Raw genomic sequence first — 19,959 nt, forward strand, 5'->3', positions numbered from 1 at the left:
TTTTTATCTGGGTAAGGTAACCTACCAAATTATTTTAGTTTGCAGTAAGTAAATTTAACTTTATTATAATTCTTTAAAAATCTTTGGTTTTATTGTATATCGATATGCGAATGTGAATAAACAGTTAATCGTACCCGATACACATGGTTTTCAGTCTGTCTGTCTGTCTCTCCTGTCTACCTACCTGCCTATTTACAAAACCAACCGACCAATGAAACAATAAAAGAAAAACAAAAAGAAATTCAATACAAATACAATTTATTGTCATTATTCTTTTAAAGCAGCGTTACACACCAGACGATATTAAAATTTTTCGCTTTGAAAAAAAAATGCGATCACAAAATTTTTTACACAATAATTATCGAAAAAGTATAAGGGAACGCGAAGATATAATAAAAATAACAACAAAAAAAGAAGTATAATACCATCGCAGAAGTAATAATAAAAAAGAAAAATAAATTTTTATGCGAAAATTTCAAAACACGATACCCAATTAATACAAAAAAAAAAAAAAGAATAATAAAATATATTAAAAAAAAAAAAAGAGATTGTGCGATTGTGCTGTCCTCTTTCTAACAAATAAGCAATAAATGCAGATTAAAAAAAGACAAGTCAAAATAAATAAAATGTATAAGTACCTACATATCTATGTAATTATAATAATGTCATCCATTTTTTTTATTTTGTTCTTTTTTTCTCAACTTTTTCTCAATAAAAACTCACATATTTTTTTTCAGCTTTTTTTCTGTTTCTTTTCTTTTTAAAATCTTAAAGCTATTTCCATTTTATTTCATAGTTTTTTTTCTTCTTCTTTTTATTGATTTTTTTTTCTTTTTAATTTTTTATGATTTTCAATTGAATTTTTTTTATTATAAATTTAAGTGCACAATTAAAATTAAAATTGAAATAAAAAAAAAAAAAAACAAAAAAAACTAAAACAATCATTTCGACCAAAAATATTTTTTATTACAAAATATAAAATAATTATGTTTTGTTTCTTTAATTGTACTTTTAACTTTTTAAATTTTAACAAAATCAATGCATCCTATTATAGACATACATTTTCAATTAATATTAAAACCACAATTATTATAGGGTGTGTGATGCGCGAAGGTAATCGCCGCAGATGCAAGTTTCTCTTTTTTTCATTTTTTAATTAATTTTTTTTTTTGAATTTCAAAATTTTTTTTTTTTTTCCTTTATTTCTTAAAATGGTTATATTTTTTCCACTTTCTAATTATTGTTTTTTTTTTTAATATGTTGGTATTTAATTTTTTTATTATACAAAATGAGATTTTTTATTAAATTTAAATACATATACACCTATTTATATTTTAAAATATATATATTCATCTATACATACATATATATCATATATATTTAATAAATTTTGAATATCGTCGTCGGTAATTATTACCATTCTATAAATGTCGTTGCGTTAAATATTCAAAGGTACATAAAAAAAAAACGGAATAATAAAAATCGAAAAGAAAAATTATCAGTCAGACACACCATCACAACCGCCATTTTCTAATTATTCTGGACATTAAAAAATTTTTTCTAATTTCCTTTTTTTGCAACAATTTTTTATATTCACTTTATTCCAGTCTACATTGAAAATATTAAACGCATCCTTTCATTTTCAAAGAGTTTAATTAACCATAATAATTTATAAACATTAAAATTTCGCTACAGAAATTTTCAACTATAATGTAGTACATACATACTTTCTTTCCAACCTCTAATACATTTACAAGCTTCAATTAAAAATTTAGCAATTTCTTTATTTTATATTCAAAAATCTTAAACAAATATTATTCTTTTACATTATCAATATTTTTCAATTAGTAAATTTTAAAATATTTTTTCTTAATAATTTTGCACGGCGTTTTTTATTTTTTTTTTCTTTATTGGAAGACGACTGTACTCAATTGAAAAAAAAAAAGCTGACGACTGCAGACATAAGTAACACTATTTTAATTATATGATTTTCTAGAAAATTACCAATAATTCCATTAATTATTCACAAAAATTTCATGCAAGACATTTTCACAAATTCATTATTAATATTTTTATAATTTTATTTCGTCTTTTAACTAATTTTTAATAAAATAAAGTTCTTCCTTTTTAACAAATGAACGCAACACATCAAAAAGATACGACCTCCATTTTGTTAAATGAAGAGCTTTTGGAAATGAAACACAAAAAATTTATTGTTTCAATTTCCAAATATGTCACAAAAATATATATTATGCATATATATCATGCATATATAAATGTTTCGCAAAAGGAAACTGTATAAAGGTCTAAATCAACACATAAATATGTACTACTATATAGGATATTTGTCAAAATATAATATGTTTGAATGACGTATAGAACAAAAAAAGCCGGATTCCGTTGTTATTTTATCCAAATCATTTGTAATACCACTTTCACTGAAGTGGTTTCTGTTTTGACATATTTAAGGTCAATCAACTTTTTACAAAATGTCATTTAGTTTTTTTATATTTCTTCACTTTATTTAATTATATTTTCAATTTTTTCTTCTTATAAGATTCAGTAAATTTTTAATCTTACAAATCTTGAGTGAGACTTTTTAATTGAACATATAAGTTTTATATAATTTTTAAATATTTCTAAACCTAACTTTTCTAATTTTCTTAATATTACTAAATAAGATGTTTTTATTGTCAAAATATAAAATTTAATAGTTGTAAAATCAGCAAATGGGTAAATTTTCATAATTTCTAGGTTATTTTTTTTATCAACTTTTTAATTTTATATTTTCGGCTATTGTTAATCACATACTCGTATATCTTTATAGCATACATAGAAAATGCATATATTTCTGTAAATTTTTGCATATAAGTTAACCGCTATTTTTAATAATTATTATTTTTGTATACCAATGTGTAGGTACGGAAGAACGCAAAAATCTACTTACGAAAAAGATGTAAAACCGTAACATTGTAAAATCTAAATTTTGAAGTCTATTCTCATAAACATCACAAAATGCTCATTTTTAAAAGTGTAATCATATATTTTGTACATATAATTAAATTATGTATATATGTGTCTCTTCGAGCAGTTTTATAAACTGCGAATTAATCTTATAATAAGCACAATGAACAGCTTCGTTCCGTTCATTATTCCCCCCAAACCAGGCTAGTGCGACGCATGCCAGCCATTGATGCAAAAATCTTCATGGAAACACAGGTAATATATATGCAATACATTTTCAAAAAACTCAAAACCAACACAAATAATAGAGATACTTAAGGTACTTATTGGGTATATGTATAAATTTTTTGTAACTTTGACATTTTGCATGAAAAATTTCAAATCAATACAACTCGACAAATCTTATAACACTCAAAAGTACTCATAAATTCCACAAGTTTCAATTTTTCATACTGTCATTAAAGTGCAATTTAACCGAAATGGAACGAAATGGAATTTGATATCAAAACAACAATAAAATTGCCGATGAACTTCTTATCTTCTCATTTGTGTTTTTGATTTTATTCTTCAGTAGATGTCAAGTTGACAAGTAGAATTTTAGTACACGTACTTTTTAAAAAATAATACATTTTTGTGTAGCGAAAAATATTTAATGAAAGTATTAAATCAAATGAAAAAAATATGAAATCTATATTAAAATGTATATATGTAATTTTATTTTTGATATTAATAGCTTCTAGGTAAGTTTAGTTTAATTATGCGCTCAAAGAAAAAAAAAAGACTTAATTGGCTTGAAATATTTATTTTACAATTTTTTTTTTGCTTTTCAGTTCGGCATTATTTATTTTAGTTGCATCTGAAAGTATGCAAAATATTCAAAAGACTTCAAATAGGGAAATTAAAGGCCAAGAATTAAACACAAAAGAAAATTTGTTGCGTGAAAATCTTGTGGAATCAGAAAGCGTATCTTGTGATAAAGAAGACTCTAAAATTAATAAAAATTTTCCAACTAATTCGGATGAAAGCTCTGATGTATTAAATGGAAATGTAGTGAAAATAGGGGAAGAAATAAATTATCTGTGAGTAATTATTTCGCAAGAAATTTTTTTTTTTTTTTAATACGATTTGGCAAATTTTCGATACGTATATTTTCCGCACCACAAAATATTTTGTTGCCTACAACTATCTTTGTTAAATACTAAATCTTAAATTCTTTTTCTACGCAAAAAATAGAGAATTACACTTACATATTCAAAAAACAAATCTTGTATTCGTCGCATTCTATTCTATTTATGCGATAACTTGATTCTCTTTGATGAATTTCCTCTCTCAGTTATATGTGCTTTACTTTAATTTTTTTACGTATTTCTTTTGTATTTAATTGTTATATTTAGGTATCTACTTACCTTTATTTGTAGTTTTTTAATTAAATTTTGATTACGATTTTAATTTTATATTCAGTGGACCCGATGAAACAATAAATTCTCCAGAGATATTACATAAACAAGAGACTGTAGACTCTGACGGAGTAAATGAACCCTATCGAACACAGTTGAATGTACTAGATAGTAACATAAAGATTGAAATAAACACTACTACTAAACACACAAAAAGTAATACTGTATCGTCATCATTTGAAGAAAAAAAAATGAATTCTTTCATAAATTTAGATGAATCTTATAACGATCCACCAATAGCGCGAGATATACCTCCAGATAAAATGGATCAAAATATAATTGATGAAGACGAAAGCCTCGTAATAGCACCTATTATAAGTGAAGAGCATCAATCAACTTTGGAAGAATCTACAACATTGTCCGAGGATATAAAGACGAAAAAATCTGAAACAACTTTAAAACAGAATATTACTGAAGAAAAACCGATCCCAGTTTTTTCAGAATGGGCTCAAAAACAAATGGAAGAAGCTGAAAAAAAGTTAGAAAAGGATGCTGGTAATACCTCATCAATGAAAAAGAATATTACAAACGGAAATAAGCCAGCTCCAAATTTATTAAAATTACGAGTTAAAAATTATGCATCGCCAGATTGTGGTGCTAAAATAATAACATCCAATTTCGAAGCTCAAAATACTGGAGCTTTACTAACTTCATCAAAAGATGAATATATGTTAAGTCCATGTACAAGTCGAATTTGGTTTGTAGTTGAACTGTGTGAAGCTATACAAGCAAAACAAATTGATTTTGCAAACTTTGAGTTATTTTCATCATCTCCAAAAAATTTTACTGTCAGTGTTAGTAATAGATTTCCAACAAGAGATTGGTCAAATGTAGGTCGGTTTATTGCAGAAGATACAAGAAACATTCAAAGTTTCGATTTATTTCCACATTTGTTTGGGAAATATGTTAGGGTTGACGTACATTCCCATTATAATTCAGAACATTTTTGTCCAATATCTTTGTTGCGGGTTTATGGTACTTCAGAGTTTGAGGCTTTTGATTCTGAAAATCGAAACCCATACGAAGATATTGATGATGTTGATGATGACATCGTTCAAGTGGAAATTAATAAAAAGGAAGATAATAATTTATTTAAATCTGCTAGTGATGCTGTTATGTCAATTGTTAAAAAGGCTGCGCAAGTTTTAACGAAAGAAAAACCCAATCGAATAGAATTTCACGAAGATAATAACATTTTATGTTTTACTCCGATAATTAAGAGGTTCGAGTGCTCGAATTGCAGTCAAATAACAATAGATAACGTCAACTATGTGTTGTCATGTAAATTTAAAGAACTTATACAACTGTTAAGTATTAGAATCATCTTAGATCATCTTATTAGATCAGAAATATGTTTTGATACATTCGGTGTTGATGTAAGTTTTTCTAGAAAATTATATTTTCAAAATTTAAGCAAAAATCTATCAATTTCTCCGAATTTGCACAAATCTTTAAATTTGAAAGACTCTAAATATAAAAAAACCAATTTACAATTTCATGATGAGTTAAATGAAAATTTTTTTCATGAAAATGAATACTTGATAGACGAAAAAGAAAGTTATTATTTGAATAGCATTAACTTAGATTATTTAGGAGCAATGTGCCATATTTTAAAATATCAAACTTTAGCCGATTTTAATTTCGATAAAAATTTACTGAATTTTTCTAATAGAGAAACACCTTTAAACATAACAGTAGAGAAAGTAGTACATGAACAGAATCATATTTCAAATGAAAAGATCGATGAAGAAATAAATCATGATTATAATGAGCAGCAAGAAATAGAAAAAAATTCAGACAAAATAGTCTCTGAAAATGGTAATAAAGTAGAAAATTCAAATGAAATCAGTAGCAATGAAATAAGGATTTCTTTGGAAAATCCTAAAGAATCAAATATTGAAATGGTAAACACTATAGATGATACATCGAGTGAAATTTCTGACTCAACTGTACTGGAAGGAGTTAACATTTTTAATCTCATTGACGACAGCATACCAGAGGAAGATAATTTAGAAACGTATTCGGAAGATATTAGCAAAGAAAAATCTGACCCCTCTGAATATAAACTGCAATTAAAATCAGAAGAAATACATGAAAGCACTACGACACCTATTCCATCAATAATTCCAAGTAAGATTAAAAATGATGATGATTCGCAATGGGAGACAGAAGAACGGCTTTTTAATGAACATTTAACTAATGATATCAATCTTAATATTAATTCAGTAGGATCAAACCTAGTAGCAAATCAACATAAATCTACTCAACACACAGAAAGTGTTTTTACGAGACTATCCAATAGAATTAAAGTAAGTAATAACACAATAACATTTTTTTTAAATAGAAATTTTAATTTTGTTCTCATGAAAAAAAAAAAATTCATATTTTAGTATATATTAATACACAAATAGCTACTATAAATTTTTTATATGATTTTACAACTTCTTTGATTTTTCTATGTGTAATTTTTATATACATACTACGTAATACACTATTTCGATTGACCCAGTTTAAGAAAAAAACATGTAATTATACATAATATATAAATACGAACTTCAATTCTTATTTAAATTCTTTTATCTTTCAAAATAATATACATTTAACTATGTATGTATTTATGTATACAAAATCTGTATATTTTTAATAATGTACAAGGTTTTATTACTTCCATGATTAAAAGTACTGTAGCGAATGAAATTTCCTTAAACGTTTGATGCTTCAACTCTGATTAAATTATTGTACATACATGAATAATATTCAAAATTTAAAATTTAGATAAACAAAAAAATAAAAATAATAATATTTCTTTACATTGAAAATATAAAATTTTTATTTCTGTACAAAATCAACTTCTAGGAAATATTATTTTATTATATTTAGAAAATATTTTTTGTACATGAACTAACACAGTTATTGAAATAGCTGACTTTGGTGCTATGTCTTTCTCAAAACTGTCTTTCATTTGATTTTAGTAAGCAAAAAAATTTTAGATTTTCATTTCAATGTACAAAAACTTTGGGTTTTTTTTATCGAATCTTGATAGGCTTGTCAGTAATAATGATTTTAAGAAAAATATTGCAACCTATACAACCTATGTTTCATACAAAAAAAATTCCCAACATAAATATTTCTTGATATCGTAAATATTTCACTTCTAATAGATTTATAAAAATTTATTATAAATCGATATTAGTTTAACATTTTATTTCTCAAAAAGAAGAAAACCAAAAAGTATTTTTATTAAGCTAAAATCAGGACAAAAAGTGTAATCGGAAATAAATTGGGAAAAACAATTGCTCAGTAACTAACAACAATTATGAAGTTCGAAAATTGAACAAAATAACAAAAAAAAAAACATAATAATTCGGTAAAAATTTATGAAGTTCATAGTTCAAACACAAATGTTTATGGTATATATATAAATACATAAATACCATGTAATAAAAATTTGTTATTATATTGACCCGAAATCATTATGATTGCAAAAAAAAATGTTAATACATTATAAATCTATAATTCTGAACTATAAAATGAATACATACTTTGAAAATTCTATAAAATAAACTAAAAGTTTTAAATATCTTTTGCCTAAATAAGTTCGTTTTCAAAAAACCTATGAAAGTTTAATAATATTTTTTACAATATTCATGAAAGTTTACAAATTTCTTAGGAATTCTCACTTTTTCCGATTACATATTTATATTTAAATTAGATAGCATTCTAAAAGTTTGAATATTTCGGCAGCCTCTAAATTGATGCTAGCCCACTTGTTTGGAGTCACCGAATTTAATCACAATGCATACATAAAAGTATACATACTAAAAGTATGTATTTCTTATTTTTCTCTTTATCATAAATATTTTCCTAGCTAACCGTTTTCTGTTGCTTTTGAAAAAGTTTCCAGAACTTAACGGTAACAGCTATTAAGTGATATATGGTTTTTACGTAAACTATAAATAAATCTAGATATATAAAGATCTGCTTATATCTTTTAACATATTGTATTTACTATTTTATATTATAGAAATTTATATCAATTATATATTTATATAAAAAAACAATAATAATAATGTATGGTAAAATAACGAAAATCAATATTTTGTAAAAAAAAAGGAAAGGAACTCACTTAATATATTTGGTCATTTAAAACACACTAATATTACAAAGTTTTCTAAAACAAGGGGTGTTTGAAATGAAACGATGTATAAATTATATTGTATTTTGTTAATCGATATCAATATATCAATCATAATTAGGCTATTATTTTCATTTAAAAAATAAAGTTTTAAAGTTGGCAACGTAGTAGAGTCAGGAGTCACAAGTAGGTACATAAATCTTATATATAATAAATTACATTATAATTAGAGTGTTAAATAAAAAATAATTTAAAAATTTTGTTATGTATATTGTGAGATTTACAGTTTAATTTCAATTATTTTATTATTGAAAGCCTTTAATTTTCTTTTTAAAAAGTGTTATATTAGCTTACTAATCTGATAGTGACATTCAAAACAATATCTGCTACTTATATAATTAATATATTGTTTGTTGATGTTTTATTTCTATATATTTATGAAAACTTGACCAACAACATAATGATTCCTTATCATTTTGTGGCTATCCAGCTGGTGTACAATTTATTTTGTCTTAATCTTAGAAAATATGTAAACTTTAGTTTAGCATATTTGCATGTGTTTTTGAGTCCTCCAGAATACATTTGATTTATTGAAATGGGGAACAATATCCCTGTTTAAAAGTAGTATGTAGAATTGGATTTTCCTTACCTTTCTTACCCTTAAATTATCATTACCTTTCACTTTAACCCATAAAAATGTAGTTTAAATTTTTTTGTTTTATCCATGTTATAAAAAGTTACAATTGTCTAATCTTTTTTAAAAAATAATTTATTAAATATTGTCAATAATTTATGAACATAGCTGCTAATATCTTTTAATTAGATCTTTCAGAATTCTATTAAAACTTTCAATCATAAATCTGGTTATTTATTATCCAAAACATTTGGTTTTATTAATCATTTTTGATATAAAATTAAGGTAAAACTTAATCAGGGGGAAAATAATACAATGTATGTATACCAGAAATAAACACATAGAGAAGTTGTTAACGAAAATAGATAACAAGATTTAATCAAGAAAAAATTGGAGTTCGGGGAAAACTATACTAGACTTATTTTATATGAGATCAAAATTTTCACAAAAAACAAATTCCTTGAACTTGAAAAATTGAATCAAAATGCTTTCGATTGTTATTAGTATTTCAATAATTTTTTAATTTCTTCTTATTCTTTATTTTGTAATGACGATTAATTCAACACATTACATGCCGATCCAACATTATTGCTTAACAATATGAGGGTAAAATAATTATTTAAATAACTTAATCTCTATACAATATATTATAAGTAAATATCGGTCAGGCCGATACAAAAATGAACAAATTTTATTATACATTTTACTTTATTTTATATTTTCTTGTCATGAGAAGATTAAAACCTCATACATGAGGTCATACTTTGAAGGTGAGTGTTCTAACTAGTGTACGACGAAGGCATGTTCAATGTATACATACATACATACTTATATATGTGAATAGAATATTAAAGATTCGATTCGAATGCACTATAAAAGCTCTTTAAATATTACATAATTCCTAGACAACCAAAAATAATTGACTAAACCATTTTTTTTTCCTTTTTTTATTATTTTTTATATTTGTCCTTTATTATTTTTCTTGTATTTACTAGAAAGGAAGAAAAAGGAGTTATAAAAGAAAAAAAAATGAACAAATTCGCGTGTTTCAGTTGTAAAATTTCTTTTATCATACGAGCATAAAATAAATTTAAAAGGTGAAAAACGTAACAACTTTAAACGCATATTTTTCAATTCAGTTGAAAAATAAAAAAAAAATAATTAAATCCGAAAAATTAAAAAAAAAAGGAAACAAAATTATTAAAAATTATGAAATTTTATGTACGTTTCCAAAAATTATTAATTTTATATTTTATTGAACAGTTAAATTAAGAATTTCATATTGTCACACATACTAATTATAATTAAATTAAAATAGGCATTATAAGTAATATAAGAAATTGAACGGGAAGTTTATGATGTAATTAAATTTTTATTTTTTTTGTTATATTATGAGTGCGTGTAATGAAATTATCTCTGCGTTTAGATCATTTAATTTTTACTGTTAAAAATTATAATATCGTATGTTAGCATTTATTCAGATTTATTGACTTACCACTAAACGTTAATTAGAAATGCATTATTGCTTTAATATTTGATAAATAATAATTAAATTAAATGAACTGTGCAATAATAATATTAATAAGAGATGTCTGTATTTACTCATATTCGTAATATTTCTCGTAAAAAACTAATTAGGACTCAAGGGCAACTGTAAAATTTAAAAATATTAGTAAAAATCATTATTGTTAAAAATATCTTTTAAATTTAATAAGAGGCAAGAATTAAAAATTTTTGTAAAAAATATATTATAATAATATGATATTTGACCTTTGAAATAGAAAATAATTTTTCATATTGAATTTGTTTATTAATTTACAATGTGATTACTATATCCATCCATTGATATTGCAAGACGAATAAAATAATTTGAGGATCAATAATTTAATTTGGATTGTTGTTTTTGTATTCGAATTTCGTTTTTTTTATGTTGTTTTTTTTGTGTAATTTATTTGTAAATAGCCCTTAAGGTCTTTCTGCATGCTAGGTTCCTCCGTCCTTGATTTAAAATCCATTGCTTTTAATGCACATAATATGTGTAATTCGCATTCTTACTACTTTATTAAACTACATAATATGTATTTTATTAAACAAATTAAAATCAGTGGTAAAAATTAATTAATTCATATTTCTTGTATTTTTAAAACTATGTAGACGTGACTATATTTTCCACTGAATAATATTTTGGCATCGAAAAAAAAAACATTTTGTTTATCTTAAAAATTTGGTAATGAATAATTATTATTACTCAAAAAAGAAAATTTTTATTTTTACATATTTTGGCAAAATATCCAAAAATTACAACTAACAAACTTGCATATAAATTTCTATATATATTAAACATAGACTAACGAATTTCTTATTTTCATCTCGAAAACAAAAAAAAAAGTAAAATATAATTTTAATAAAATTTTACTTTCTTTACTTTATTTATAGGCTCTCGAACGTAATATGTCATTATCAGGGCAATATTTGGAAGAGTTAAGTAGACGTTATAAAAAGCAGGTGGAAGAGTTGCAAACATCATTTTCAAAAACATTAACTGCAATTGAAGATCAAAACCGTAGATTTACTGAATTAGAATTATTACTCCAAAAACAAAATACAGCACTTCAATCAAATTTAGATGAACTAAATGTAAAATTACATTTTTGGATGTTTGTTTTAATAATTGTTACAACAATCGGATTAATTTATATTTTAACATCATTTTATTCTGTTACATTAATTGGTAGAAGACAAAAATCTCTATATAAGAAATTTGAAGAAAGTAATTCAAATCGAAAAGAAAATGAAAAATTAAAACGAAGAAAATCAACGGATGGTGTATCGAGAAATTCCAATTTAGCAAATAAAAAAATTCGAAGACCTAGTGAGGAGGCTATGAAAATAAATGGTAGTTATAAAGATTTAATGATTGATGATCAAAATATGCGTAGTGACAATTCAATTGAAAATATAAATAGTTGCGAGGAATATGAAAATTATAGTGAGAACAGTAATTGTAATAATAGAATTAAATCAAATGTTAGAAATCGTAAATTATCAATTTGTTATTCAAAAGATAATCAACCGATTATAAAAAAACATTCATTACCAATTATTTGTAACAATAATATATTAGAACAAAATTATAAAGAATTTAATAAATTTTCAAAAATATTTTATGATGCAAGCAATAAAATGAATGGTCAAAGTAATAATAGTAGTGATAATAACTATTGTGATGAATTAGAAAATGAAACAATTCCAGAAGAATTAATTGTTGTTGATGATGAAACAGATCAAATTTCATCATGTAATTCTGGTTATGAATATATTTCAAATAAAAATAATGATGAAAAATCGAAAAATAATATTGAAAAATTAAAAAAACTCAACAATAATAATAACAACAATAAACCAAAGAAATCTGATACATCAGTTAAAATAAGAAGATTATCATCACCAAGCTTTCTTAAATCACCATTTAACAAAAAAACTACAACTGAATCAACTGGTTGGGAATGGATACGTAATGGTAGTAATAAAAATCGGCAAAAGAAAATAACAATACAAGATAATTCAAATAATAAAGAATATTTTAAATATGTTTTAAATAATTCATTAGATAGCGAACGTGATATAATTGTTGAAAGAAATCCATCCCCAAACTCAACTGTTTCTGAGCAAATAATATTTCATAATAGTATAAATAATAGTGAAAACGATTCATTACGTACAACAAATTCAGAAGATTCTTCATTGCAAGCTAGTATTGAGGGTACAAGCAGTAGTTTACAACACAATATGCCAGAATCATCATCATCAGCAGCAGCAACAAATAAAGAAAATAATGGTAATAAAAATAAGACAAAAAAACAACGCAGTTTTAAAAAAATATTTAAAAAAGTATTTTAATAAATTTGTTAAATTTGTTATAATGAAAATGAAATGTTTAATTATTTGTAAAAAAAAATATTTAAAAGAAAAAAAAAAAAATTGAAAAACTTTTTCGCTCCCCCATTTATATTATCTAAATCATTATGATTGATTTGTGTGATTTGTCTTGTTTAAGAAAAGTTTAATTAAAATTTCTTATATTTAATAAATAAGTAGATATTATTTTAGAAAAATAAACTTTAATTAATTTAATTAGCTTTAATTTATAATTTAGAATTATATTTTAACGAAGCACATTTATAATGAAAATAATCATATTGAAAATACAAAAATTGTATTTTTTGATATCATTTTAGTATAATAATATTTAAATGTATATATTTGGTTTTTTTTTTGTGATTTTATTTAAAAAAGAAAAAAGTTAATTGAAAAAAAGTAATAATCACTATCAAGCAATCATTCAGTTAGTTCATTTATTTGTTTAATGTTTTTTTTTTTTGTGTCGAAAAGGCGTAATATAAACTGGAAATTTTGATAACTTTAAAAAGAAATTAAAATTAAGAAATATTGTAGTTAAATTAAGTAAATTTTCATAAAATAATACTTTTTATGTACATAAATTAACCATAAATTAAATTGAAATTTTCAATAGAATTAAATTTTTTTGATATAACATACAGGGTTTATAACATTACATTTATTACTTTAAAACATACATTATTGTATATATTTAATATTAAATCAGATCATATAAATAATAATTAATATTTTACTTATTGATAATTAATATTTTATTCAAAATATTTTAATCATTCCATTTTTCATCAACATTAACTTATAAGATATTTTAACATTAAATAATATAAAAATATACACATTTTCTTTTAAAGAAATTTATAAAACTTTAATTCAAATTAAATTAGTTTTTAAATTTAAGGTTTGAATTATTTAAAATACTAAAAAATATTAAAATAAAATAAGTAATAAACAAAAACTTAAATAGTTATAGTAAAAATATAAAATAAAAATTGAATTAAATTCGTCCGGTATAAACTGCTTTGATATTAAATAATATATTTTTTTCGTTAAGTTGAAATTAAAATTTAAAATTATACAATAGTAGACTAAATGAATTATATTATACTTTTTTTTTAATATTTTTATGTTTGCAATATTTAACAGTCATGTTTAATTTCGTAGCTTTCATAAGTTCGGTAATTTCCAGTTTATACTATTAGCGTATTTTCATTTTAATTATGTATATGTATTGTATATAAGTTTTTTTTTCATATTTATTTAGATCAAAATTTTGTAATTGTTTTTAAAAAAGTTCCTTTCATAATTAGTTTAAACAAATATGGTGTGCATGTGTCTTGAGTTTTTTTTTTTATTTTTTGTCATAAATGTAATGTGTTTTAATATTAGTAATTTTATGAAATGTAATTATTTGAGGGTATCCATTTTAGGACTGAAATTTATGTTAAAATAACATTGTACTAAACTTATTTTTTTCGTCAATAAAATCGAACCTAATTTATTAATTTTTGTTCATTTACTATTTATCTACTAATAATCCCTAAAATAATATTGTAAACCTTTTAATACTTTGAAGTGCAGACAAAATTTTTTGTTATTCAAATTTGAATTCTATTTAAAGGATTATCAAGATTTTATACATACCATACCATAAAATTAGTTATTTTCGTAATATCCGAGAAATTTTTTCAAAATAATTTAAATACATACATATATGTATTAAAAAACAACCTTTTGATTTATTCGCCATTATCTTTATTATTTATTCGATAATATAATATAAAAATTAGTGCATAATGCTTTTTAATATAAAAAGAATTTCATTTCATTTTCTTTAAACATACTCCTATATTGATATTTCTACTACACATTGTTATTACAAAATTCGAAATTCGGCAAAACTGAAAAATGTAAACTTGGAAGACACATAACATTGCTGTTGTTGCTAAATTTATTGAAATTAATAATAAACAGATAATAGTTATGCTAAAATTTATAACCATTAACCGTACATATATGTAAATATGTCGTTTATTCATATCCTAAGCAACGGAAATTTATTGAACAAACCACAAAGCTTTTTCTTCAAGATACGATTTTTTAAATTAATCATTTCGAAGTAATACCGCTAATACAATTTTGAAAAATTTATTGTGGAATATAAATGTAAGAAATATTTATTTACGTAAATCTAACAAAGTTATTAGAATAATATTATTAAGTGCGTAATTATATTTCTAAAAATTTCAAGTACGAATTTCTAAAAAATAGTAAATAATTTATGTTATTTGTATTTTTATAGATCGATATTAACTGAAAAACAATGTGCTTTTCTAATGAAAACTCTGAAGTATTTTGCACTACAGGCAAAGACTGTTGTGTTGATTCACAAAAATGCTTTTCAAAAACACTTGCCATGATTGAGCAGCGATTTACGGAATTGCAAGCGACATTTGATAAGCAGAATAATATTCTAAAAGAAGACTTAAATGACGTTCATTTAAAATTACAGCTAATAATGTCAATATTGATTATTGTAACTGCAGTTTTTTTAGTTTATATTCTTATAACATTCTACATTTCGTCACTTATATATCAACAAAAATTTTCTTTAATTGAACCTTTAAACAAAACTAATTGCGAAAATGAATCCGAATCAAATAAATTGAAAACAGAAAAAGTTAATAACAAAATAAATGAGTAAATTTATTTAAATTAAACACATATAAATATTTTTAACATACAATTTGTAATTGCATATTATTTATTATATTCAAATTAATTTCTTAAATTTTTTATTATTTTTAATTTTACATTATATTTTTTATTATAACTAAGATATAGATAAATTATTTAAGAATTCAACTAAATTTTCAAAACTGTTATTATTAATTTTTTTCTTTTTTATAATATTGTTCAATTCTTTGCAAGATCTCTCCAATTTATTCCTCCAATCTATCATACTAAATAAATCCTTTTGATTAGTACAGAAAACAATTTCATTAACTTCTTCTTCTAATTTATATGTGCAAATGTGTTTGAAAACTTCTTTCAATTGCGTTATAATTTCGTTTCTTAAAATTTCATCACGACAAACGAGATTTAATATAAAAAATCCATCTGGTTCAATCAGTTTTTTTACAATATTAAGAACATCCTTTTCTACAAACTCTTTAGGCGGACAACTCATACCTAATGATAAATCTTTATTATCTACATCAAAGATAATTATTTTGTACTGTGTTGTACAACTTTTTAAAAAATTTAAACCATCTTCAATAAAAACTTGCATTCTCTCGTCTAATTTTAAACCAAAATAGTTTTCCGCTACATTAGAGATTTCACAGTCTATCTCAATCGCATGAATTATAATATTACTGAAATAGGTAAAATTAAATTAATAACCGATAAAAATAATAGTAAAAGCAGTTTTACTCGCAAGTCTTATGGACAAATGAACACAAACCGCCCCCTCCAAGACCAACAACGAGAATTTTATCATCAACTTTCCTTTTTTGAATGAATTTTGTGGCCATGTTTATTCCTATTGTAATATAAATATGATGCTCACAAGCTAAATAATCCAAATTTATTATTTTTTCTTCTTTGTTTTTTCGTTTAACTATGAAAAATAAAGTAACTGTAATTTGGTTTTTTCATTTTTCATTTAAATTTCAAAATACTCTTTTGTATAAGGGCTTCTGACTGAATTACATTCTGGTTGCTCATAAACACTAAACGTCTATATATTTTTCCACCTTCATATTCTACATCTTCTATTCGATATTCACCAGAAAACTGTGAATTACCTTTTGCTACAAGTTCTCTTTTGCCAACATCAGGGCCAACAGACAAGTAAGGTATCTGTTTTTAAAAAGAACAAGATTATTAATAGCAATCAATATAAAATCAAAATACTTTTTCTATCATTCCGTTTGGTTTAAGGTTTAATAAAGTACTATTAAGCTCTTCTTGAATTTTTTCTAGGGATTCATACTCTTGATCTCTGTGTAATGTAACAATTGCTAAACGATTATGTTTAGCTGTATTTAAAAGCTTCTTTCTTCCGCTTTTAGTAGAAAATAACCATTCTGCTTCTCTAAGTTTGATATTTACAATAACTTAACTAATATACGTTTTACATTTATTTAAAATTTTACCTTCCTTGAGGTACTATAAATGCTCCATACTTTGAATTTCCTCTTTGTGGAGTTTGTTCTACAACATATATTGTAAACCGTATTTTATTAGTGCTCACTTCACATAACTCAATAACTAATTCATCATTTTTATCTGAAATTTTTTTTGAAGTAGATTAAAAATATATAATTACTTCAACATATATATATATATAATAGATAGCTACAGAGAAACAACTTTGAATTGAAGGAGTTTATAAAAGAAAAAAATTTGTTTAAAATGTGGTATTTACATATTTTTCATCATTAACATAACACCATTACCTTGCAGAGCTTTTTTTCTGAGAGAATTGAATATCAATGCAGTTTTTTGTATTGAATCAATACTTTCTAATACTTGAGATTCAGACTGAACTCTCTGAGCTTTATCTCCGCCCATACAAATTTCTAGAACCTATAAATTAATAATATTTTTAATAAGATTTTTATTCAACATATAGACCTTTGGATTAAAGGTACCTTTTGATTAAGGTTTTTGAATTTTGTAACAACCAAAGCAAAAATAGGGAAACTCATTTCGCTACTTTGAGCACTCATAATATTTTCTGCTTCCACACACCGAACTACTCGTAACATGCAAGAATGGCTTTGGAAGAAATTAATTGCGAATTTTGCTATATGCTCTTGCAAAAGACTTATACAGACATATCTGCCGCCGTTGCTGAAATTTTAGTTTTGTTTAACAAAATGAAAAAAAAGAAAAAGTAGGTAGGTACCGTAAAACCCTACAGATTTCCTCAAAATATTTTTGAACAATAGAAACTACACTATCTTCATCACTCGTCATTAACGCATCTAAAGTGCCTTTATCTAGAACTACTGAAAAATGTTCGTCCGGAAATGTCATTTTTGTGGCATCCATTTGTAAGAATTGCATATCTGGTCTTGTTTTTCGATTCAGATCCAACATTTGATTGATAACTACATGTGAAATATCTATATTTATAATTTCCCTAAAATACATTTGTAATGAGAGAAGATAAAATCTTTAAAGTTAAATCTTACTTATAACCAGTATCGTACATATCCAACGAAAGTTTTGAATTGCCACATCCTACTACCAAAATTTTATCTTTTGGCTTAATGTATTTGTTTAAAATATCACAAAGCTCTAAATATTCACCATACCTAAAATTATATTCTTATATTTTTCACATGCTACAATATAATTCCAGTCCAATATACCATTCAAAAGACTTTTCTCCCCGCTTTTTAAAGAAAGAATTCCAATAATCTGATTTACTGAATTCTTCATGAGTTTTTGGCAGCAAATTCATAATTTTATATTATACGTATATATCGAATATTTTCCAAAAAACTATAATTTATTTTAATTTGTTTTGAATGTTCCTATATTGGTTTCAACGTTCTGACATAAGCCGCATGGTATTATTTGTAAATAAATAATGTATGTAAATAAATTTCATTCCTATGTATGTCGACAGTATTTTGGTTCTCGTTTCGTTCGTTTCTAATCATTGCTATCAAAATATTAAAATTATATGCATACCTTACGTGTGACATTAATTTTACGGTTAGCAGTGGTATTCCTACAGCTGCTGCTGGGATGCTTTATCGATATTGTAAACAGATTTGAAATTTAGAAAGGGTTCATCCTTTTAAAAGGAATGCGGATTTCACTCAAGCACTAGACATACCTATTTTAAAAATATGAGAAATTAATTAAAAATGAGAAAATCTTTATTCCTCCGTAACTAGACGTCACTGAAGTATTGCATACTCCGCGAAATATTAATTTTGTAAAAAGTATGTTTCGTTTTATGATCCACATAAGAAATGGGTTCCATATTTTTATCGAATGGGAACAAATAACAATATGTTTTTGACAATTAAACCTAGCGTGGATTGGAAAATTGTCAATTGGAGAATCAAAAACAAAACATTGAAATTTCACAGTGTAGTAAAGTGATTGCAAAAATTATTTATTTTTTTTTTAACAAGGAAGTTATTTAATTAGCCTGTAAGTAATAAGTATTTTCTTTAATTTATTTTTAATTAGTTAGGAAATTGGCATTGTTTTTATTTTTCGCTATATTATATTTTAGTATTTTTAAATTTCTCAATGATAAATTCAATTAAAATTTATCAATTGTACAAATTTATAATGTTGCTGTTTTTTTTATAATACGTTTAACATATATGTAAGTAAATTCTTAAAATTTAGGAAATAGTGATTGTATTCTCATCAAAAATTTTAATTGGTTCTGAAATATTCTTTTGCAATTCCCATATTACGTCTGCGGCTAACGCGCTTGTAGAAAATCTTAAGTTGGCTTGAAAATCATATTTGTTTACATTGTACTTTAGAATAGATTTAGCTATCTCATTCCTTAAGTATTTTTTATCAACATCTAAAAAATTGTATAAAGCAAATTTTATTTTTCTACCCAAATCTAATTGTACATAAATCGATTTATATTTAGAAAATTACAATTATCAAATAAACAAAGAATGCATATGTACATAAATATGTAGATATTTTGCTTAACGGCATCATTACATACCTAATAATTCTTTATTGATTTCGAAAATATGGCGGTTAACAAAATCTTTTAAAACATCAAAAACTTTTTGATTAACACCAACAAGCAACTGCCTCTTGAATTTAATTAGAATATGTCCCAAAAAAAT

The 19,959-nt window shown here is 23.8% G+C and overlaps 4 protein-coding genes across 10 annotated transcripts in view; 2 read left to right on the forward strand and 2 right to left on the reverse strand.

Moving 5' to 3' along the window:
• Positions 1-2,150, reverse strand: part of LOC129608273 (uncharacterized) — a 34,425-nt gene extending 32,275 nt beyond the window's left edge. For 4 of the 6 annotated variants that reach the window (XM_055519669.1, XM_055519671.1, XM_055519670.1 and 1 more), the window contains exon 1: positions 2,005-2,150. The gene's annotated coding sequence lies outside the window, so the exon portion shown is untranslated. Of the gene's footprint in view, positions 1-1,417; positions 1,692-2,004 lie in introns of those variants that run through there. The other 2 variants (XM_055519672.1, XM_055519668.1) reach the window with 1 other exon arrangement.
• Positions 2,151-3,573: 1,423 nt separating this feature from the next.
• Positions 3,574-15,740, forward strand: LOC129608334 (SUN domain-containing ossification factor). Of its 2 annotated transcripts, XM_055519794.1 has the most exons (5): positions 3,574-3,704; positions 3,795-4,043; positions 4,426-6,730; positions 11,627-13,028; positions 15,411-15,740. In XM_055519794.1, the coding sequence occupies exons 1-5, from the start codon at positions 3,646-3,648 to the stop codon at positions 15,419-15,421; spliced, it is 4,026 nt and encodes a 1,341-aa protein (XP_055375769.1). In that variant the 5' UTR covers positions 3,574-3,645; the 3' UTR covers positions 15,422-15,740. The 2 variants fall into 2 exon arrangements, with proteins under 2 accessions (XP_055375769.1, XP_055375768.1); XM_055519793.1 differs by lacking the exon at positions 15,411-15,740 and having other exon boundaries at positions 11,627-13,340.
• Positions 15,741-15,887: 147 nt separating this feature from the next.
• Positions 15,888-18,682, reverse strand: LOC129608335 (eEF1A lysine and N-terminal methyltransferase homolog). The gene is made up of 10 exons (XM_055519795.1): positions 18,493-18,682; positions 18,313-18,435; positions 18,024-18,260; positions 17,767-17,968; positions 17,572-17,701; positions 17,269-17,401; positions 17,027-17,207; positions 16,792-16,972; positions 16,544-16,730; positions 15,888-16,485 (listed from the first exon to the last, which is right to left on the reverse strand). The coding sequence occupies exons 1-10, from the start codon at positions 18,582-18,584 to the stop codon at positions 15,942-15,944; spliced, it is 2,010 nt and encodes a 669-aa protein (XP_055375770.1). The 5' UTR covers positions 18,585-18,682; the 3' UTR covers positions 15,888-15,941.
• A 518-nt stretch (positions 18,683-19,200) lies between these two features.
• The window catches only part of LOC129608284 (tRNA-dihydrouridine(16/17) synthase [NAD(P)(+)]-like), a 55,465-nt gene continuing 54,706 nt past the window's right edge, over positions 19,201-19,959 (forward strand). Inside the window, exon 1 of the mRNA XM_055519687.1 lies at positions 19,201-19,288. The gene's annotated coding sequence lies outside the window, so the exon portion shown is untranslated. The remainder of the gene's footprint in view (positions 19,289-19,959) is intronic.

This window comes from Condylostylus longicornis, unplaced genomic scaffold, assembly GCF_029603195.1.
Source record: "Condylostylus longicornis isolate FDR11 unplaced genomic scaffold, ASM2960319v2 ptg000031l, whole genome shotgun sequence".
In the NCBI taxonomy this organism is placed as follows: Eukaryota; Metazoa; Arthropoda; class Insecta; order Diptera; family Dolichopodidae; genus Condylostylus; species Condylostylus longicornis.

Coding starts and splice junctions, on each gene's coding strand:
- LOC129608335 (XM_055519795.1), bottom strand. CDS start 18,584: ATGAATTTGCTGCCAAAAACTCATGAAGAATTCAGTAAATCAGATTAT. Junction 17,208..17,268: donor TTTATAGTACCTCAAGGAAG/GTAAAATTTTAA, acceptor TATCAAACTTAG/AGAAGCAGAATGGTTATTTT. Junction 16,731..16,791: donor AGAAGCCCTTATACAAAAGA/GTATTTTGAAAT, acceptor TATTTTTCATAG/TTAAACGAAAAAACAAAGAA.
- LOC129608334 (XM_055519793.1), top strand. CDS start 3,646: ATGAAATCTATATTAAAATGTATATATGTAATTTTATTTTTGATATTA. Junction 3,705..3,794: donor TTGATATTAATAGCTTCTAG/GTAAGTTTAGTT, acceptor TTTGCTTTTCAG/TTCGGCATTATTTATTTTAG. Junction 4,044..4,425: donor GGGGAAGAAATAAATTATCT/GTGAGTAATTAT, acceptor TTTTATATTCAG/TGGACCCGATGAAACAATAA.